The 5,635-nt window shown below is 51.9% G+C and overlaps 1 protein-coding gene across 1 annotated transcript in view; it reads left to right on the forward strand.

Annotated features, from left to right (window-relative positions):
- LOC109377928 (patr class I histocompatibility antigen, A-126 alpha chain-like) overlaps nt 1-948 on the forward strand; it is a 2,211-nt gene extending 1,263 nt beyond the window's left edge. The window contains exons 3-4 of the mRNA XM_019634398.1: nt 390-679; nt 797-948. Of these exons, the coding sequence (XP_019489943.1) occupies nt 390-679; nt 797-933 (427 nt within the window). The 3' untranslated portion in view covers nt 934-948. The remainder of the gene's footprint in view (nt 1-389; nt 680-796) is intronic.
- The last annotated feature ends 4,687 nt before the right edge of the window (nt 949-5,635 follow it).

A 5,635-nucleotide genomic window follows, 5' to 3' on the forward strand; every position in this document is an offset into this window, starting at 1 on the left:
CTCAGAAACACCTGATCAGCGGTTCCCTTTGGCCCCGGCAGCTGCCTGGGAACCTGGGGGACTTTCTCTCTCAGGCCTTGTTCGCTGCCCCACACACAGTGTGACTGAGTGAGGTCTGACCCCAGGTGTTCTGAGTCATTTGGCCTCCACCCAGGTCAGGACCAGGAATCCCTTTTCTCTCCATCAGAGACCTGTCTCTGAAACTCGGCTGTCTCACCCTGATTCTAGAACTTTCTATAGAATAGAGATTATCCCGGATGTCTGTGTCCAGTGTGGTGTGTGGGTTTTGTGCTCCCGTCCCCCACCCCAGTTTCCTGACCATTTTCAGGATGGTCACCTGAGCACTGCTGGAGGGTCCCACGAGGGATGCAAAGGTCCTGAATTTCCTGACCCTTCTCCTCAGATCCTCCAAAGGCACACGTGACCCACCACCCCACCTCTGACCGTGAGGTCACCCTGAGGTGCTGGGCGCTGGGCTTCTACCCTGCGGAGATCACCCTGACCTGGCAGCGTGATGGGGAGGACCTGACCCAGGACACGGAGCTCGTGGAAACCAGGCCTGCAGGGGACGGGCACTTCCAGAAGTGGGCAGCTGTGGCGGTGCCTCCTGGAGAGGATCAGAGCTACACGTGCCATGTGCAGCACGAGGGGCTGCCCGAGCCCCTGACCCTGAGATGGGGTATGGAGGGGGCCGTGAGCACAGAGCCTCTTCTCAGGGAAAGCAGGGGCCCCTGGAGGACTTCAGGTCGGGGCTGAGGCCTGGGGGTCAGGGCCCTCACCTTCCCTTCCCTTCCAGAGCCGCCTCCTCAGGCCGCCATCCCTGTGGGCATCATTGCTGTGCTGGTCCTCCTTGGAGCTGTGGTCACTGGGGCTGTGGTGGCTGGAGCTGTTCTGTGGAGGAGGAGGCGCTCAGGTAGGAAGGGCGGGGACTGAGTTGTCTTGTCTCACTGGGGGGTTTCAAGCCTCAGGTACAAGTGTGTCCTGCCTATTAGTGGGAAGGACCATCCACACACATGAGCTTTCCCAGTTGGGGTCCTGTTTGCTAACAGTTACTCTTTATTAATGCACGTGTGAAAATGAGGGACAGATTTATCACCTTGATGATTCTGGTGTTGGGGACCTGATTCTCAATAGTCACAGGTCAGAATGGAAGGGCCCTGCTGAGGACAGACCTCCAGGAGGGTGGTTGATCCAGTCCCCACACGTGTACTTTAATCAGGTTTCCTGATCCTGCCGTGGGTCTGTAGTCACAGTTCTAGCAACTTCTCTAGAAACAAGCCACTAACCTGAATTTGTTCATGATTATCTTCTGCAGCATGAGACAGCTGCCTTGTGGGGGACTGAGTGATGCAAGATTTGTTCATGCCCCCCCCACACCCCACCCCGCCACTTTGTGACTTCAGGAACCTCTGATCTCTCTTTCTGCAAAGGATATCTGAATATGTCTGCGTTCCTCTCAGCATCCTATGAGGAGGTGGGAGACTGCCCGCCCCCTGCCCTCCATGCCCCATCTCAACACTGAGTCTCTTCCCTGACCCACTGTCCTGTTCCAGCAGAGGCTGTTTCCATCCCCACTTTTACTTTGTGTTACACAGAGCAGCAACTTCTTCCTTCGTATTGAAATAAGCATCTGGATATGGATTTGTTTTTTCAGTTCTTGATGAAGGGTTGATGGGTTAATTGAAGGAGAAAATCCTAAGGTTTCAGAGGAAATAAATTGAAGCACTGAGAACCTCCCAGAATCCATATGTTGGCTATGCTGAGTCTATTGCAGGTGGAGAAAGGAGAGGCTGTGAGGACCAAGTGTGGACGCGGACTGAGCCCATTCAATGCTCAGGGCATTGTGGGCATCGACGTGGTCACTCCTCGGCTGGGTGACCTCTCTGCTTCTTTGTCCTTGTCCTTTCAGTAGAACCTTCTCCCACCAAGACCTGTGATCACAGGGACTTGAACATCACGCAGGTCTGGTCTTGTCAGTGAGGGCTTCGTGTGGCCGGGTCAGACCAGGCCCCCATGTTTTGGGTGTTCATTTGTTGTTTCTGCAGAGGAATATGACTATTTTTGTTCTTATTATGAGTCCTGATCTCATTCTCCTCTGGGTGTCCCCTCTCTGTCAGCAGCAGGAGATGTTTTGCCTGTCATTGTCCCCACAAGGCCCAGCGGGACCCTGCACACAGGAGTCTGTGGATTGAGAGATGAATTTTCAAGCTCATCCAGCTCTTGCCTCCTAGGGCTTGATGGTTCTTTCCATCTTTTCCCAAACTATCAGAGGAATCAGATTCTGGAATCAGCAGAGGAGGGATCCCATAATTTCTCATCTTAGATAAGTTCCTGCTGGAATTCTGCTCTGCTCGGCCGCCCTCTCTCCCTGCCCTGAGCTCTAGTGCTGGCTCCAGTCCAAACACGGGGGTTTATGAAGCAGAGTCTACTTGAGGTTTATATTTGGTTGGAAAACAGGAGCCGTAAGTCAAGGCTGTCTGTTTTCTGAGAAGGGAAATATAACTGTGCTGCGGTGTGCAGGAGGGCAGGTGTGGGAGAAAGAAGGGGGGAGGGAGGAGAGCAGCACCCGTGATAGAAGTGGAGCTGGCACTGATGCCAGCATGAAGGGACTTTGTGCTGTAGCTGCCACAAAACAGCCTGTGACCCGAGGCTACATTAATAAAGACATTGTCTCTAGAACAGGGAGGCGCTGTCACTGATCACTCACTGTCGTTGGCTGTGTGCCAGATGTATGACAGTTTCTGCATCTGGGAAACGTCACTGAAGTAAAGTCAGAAACATGGCTGGCCTTGGGGAGCGTCTGTCCCAGTGGGAAGAGACAGACTATATCCTATAAGCACAGTAAACGAGGAAGGTGATTCTGTCAGAAGGAGATAAGGTTCCGGGAGAAACGCAGTGGGGAAGGGGATGCAGAGTGTGGGGTGTGGGGACAGGGAAGACGGCCGTGTTGATCGGGGTGGTCAGCGGGCCTCACTGGGAAGCCGACCTTGAGGGAAGACGTGAAGGACATGAGGAATTACCCACCGGGACGTCTGAGCAAGTTCTTTCCAGGCAGGGAAGCTGCAGTGGGAAGGCCCTGGGACAGGAGTGTGTCTGGTTTCTGGGAAGAGCAGGGAGGCCGGTGTGGCTGCAGCAGAGAGTGATGGAGAAGAGACGGGTACGGCCAGACCAGGTGGCCGGGAGGATGTTAGACGACTGTTACCTGTGCTCAAAATGAGGTGGGGGTTACAGGATGGTTAGGAGCAGAAGGGGACATGGTGTGATCTCCTTTCAGAGGACCGCTGGGGCTGCGGTGCTGAGAACAGACTTGGGGTGAGGGAGGCCGCCGGGAGCCGGAAGAATCTGCAGGGTTCCGGGCTGGACCTGCTGCCCCTGGGGGTGAGCGGGGGAAATAGTGGGAGTGGGGTTCAGGGTACGTTCAGAGGTGGACATCACAGTGTTTCCTAATGGGTCAGTCTGTGACATGAGAGTCAAGGACCCCACAATCTCAGAGGGCACAAGTAGAAAGATGGAGTTGCTGTCAGCAGAGCTGGGGAAGAGTCTGGAAGGAGCAGATCTGAGGGGTGGGGGTGTCACAGACGTTCATTAAGAGATGTTGGAGCTGAGATGCCTGTTAGAAATACAGTGAGGTCATCGCACTGGCAGTTGGGCAGATGAGTCTAGGAATTAGGGGAAATGTCTGGGCTGGAGAAATAGACTTGGGAGGTGACACATATAAATGATATTAAAGCCTTGAGCACAGATGAGGTCCCCAAGGGAGCGATGACTGTAGAAGAGAAAGGAACAGGACTGAACCCTGGGCCCCCAGTGCTGGGATCTGATCAGACTACACACCCGAGTAGATGGCACAGTTTGGCCCCATGTCAATAAGGCACGTAGACCAGAGAGACCCAAACTTCCCTGGGCACAGGAATCACCTGGACATCTTGTTAAGACCCAGAAAGTCTGGAGCAGAGCAGAGGTCCTGGATTTATAATGAGGTTGGTGCAGCTGCTGGTTTTCAGATCAAACTTTTAGTAGCAAGACCGTCACCAGGATTCCCACAGGGCTGTGAGTCAGCCTCACCTGCAGGGCTTGTTACATAAGCGATTCATGGTCTTGTGCCTCATTCTCTGAGATGGTGGGTCTGGGAGAGGCCTGAGTGTCTGTAAGCCCACAAGCTGTCCTGGGGTTCAGCCAACTTGGGAGCCTCTGAGGTCAGTGATCAGAGCTCAGGGTGGGGAATGGTCTTAAATACACTTTTAAAGGTGTTCTTTTCCTCAGAAAGGGGAGGACATATATTGTCAGTTATGAGATATGATGTTGTGAGTTACATGTTGTTCTTTCTACCATGGGGTAGAGTCAGATAGAAGATTTAGGAGTGGGTCACAGGTCAGTATAATAACATATGTGAATGCTCTCTCCTGAAACTATTCCCCAGATTGATTTCTCAAGCCAACAATGGAATCCAATTTTTTCTAATTTAGATATAAAGTCTATCTATCTATCTATCATCTATCTATCATCTATCATCTATTTATGACATTGGGGGTCTAATACTATTTTGGGGAAACCACAGAACAGGCTTGAGGCCACACAGCCATGGACTAATCCACAATCCCTGCAGGTTGGGTCCCATGTGGGACCCACTGCCCCTGCTGCTGGGAACACGTGTCACTGCCCACACCACTGACATCCATATGGACACCAGTCCCTGCAGCCATGACTGCTGTCACTGCTGCTCCTGACAACTGGTGGTGTTACTGCCAAATGCGTTCTGCACAGTTCCAGCCTGTGTGTCACCGCGTCCTGAGTCAGAGTCTGGCATCTGGTCACCTGATGGTGGAGCTTCATGCCGTGTCCAGCTGCAAGAGTGTTGGGGACAGTGGGTTTACCTGTTTTATGGAGTAAAGTGGCCCCTGCCTCCCACCAAGACTCTATGTGTGGAAGTTTTCTAATGTAGGAAGAGAGTTCAGGTGCTGGGGGTGAGGGATGGAAAAAGAATGACTAATTTCAATTCTTAAAGCAAAGATCTGAGACTGGAACTTTCTCTGGTGTTTTGTAGACACTCAGGTTTGGCTGGAAGAACAGGGACTAATAAATGATATCCAAGGTAGAGGCTTACTTGCCTACTCAGTGTGAATTTCTTTGTGGGATGGTGAAGGTTTTTCCCCTTCATGCAACCAATTCTCTGATGCTCTGACATCACCTGGGTGTCCTACAATCAGGGAATCCTGCCACTACCTGTAGTCAGCATCAGACCCTACAGGTTACAGGCTCCATCCCACAGACTGCCCTCACTTAGGACACAAGTCATAAGTTTCAGGTCCCCATGTTACCTGCACTCCTGTCTGACTTGGGTAGTAAATGGGGGTTCCCCATTTCAAGTTCAATAATTTGCTAGAACAACTCAATAGAACTCTGGTAAATGCTAAGCTTAGTGTTACAGTTGATCATAAAGGATACAAGTGAGCAACCAGATGGAGGTCTGTAGGGCGAGGTCGGGAAGGGTCCCAAATGCAGGATCCTCTGTCACTGAGTTGGAGTGTGTCACCCTCCCAGCATATTGATGTGTTGCCCAATTCGGAAGCTCTCTGAATTCTGTTGATTTAGGGTTTTTTTGTTTGTTTGTTTTTAGTGGAAGTTCCATGATGTA

Source organism: Hipposideros armiger, unplaced genomic scaffold (assembly GCF_001890085.2).
Source record: "Hipposideros armiger isolate ML-2016 unplaced genomic scaffold, ASM189008v1 scaffold_1634, whole genome shotgun sequence".
Classification (NCBI taxonomy): domain Eukaryota; kingdom Metazoa; phylum Chordata; class Mammalia; order Chiroptera; family Hipposideridae; genus Hipposideros; species Hipposideros armiger.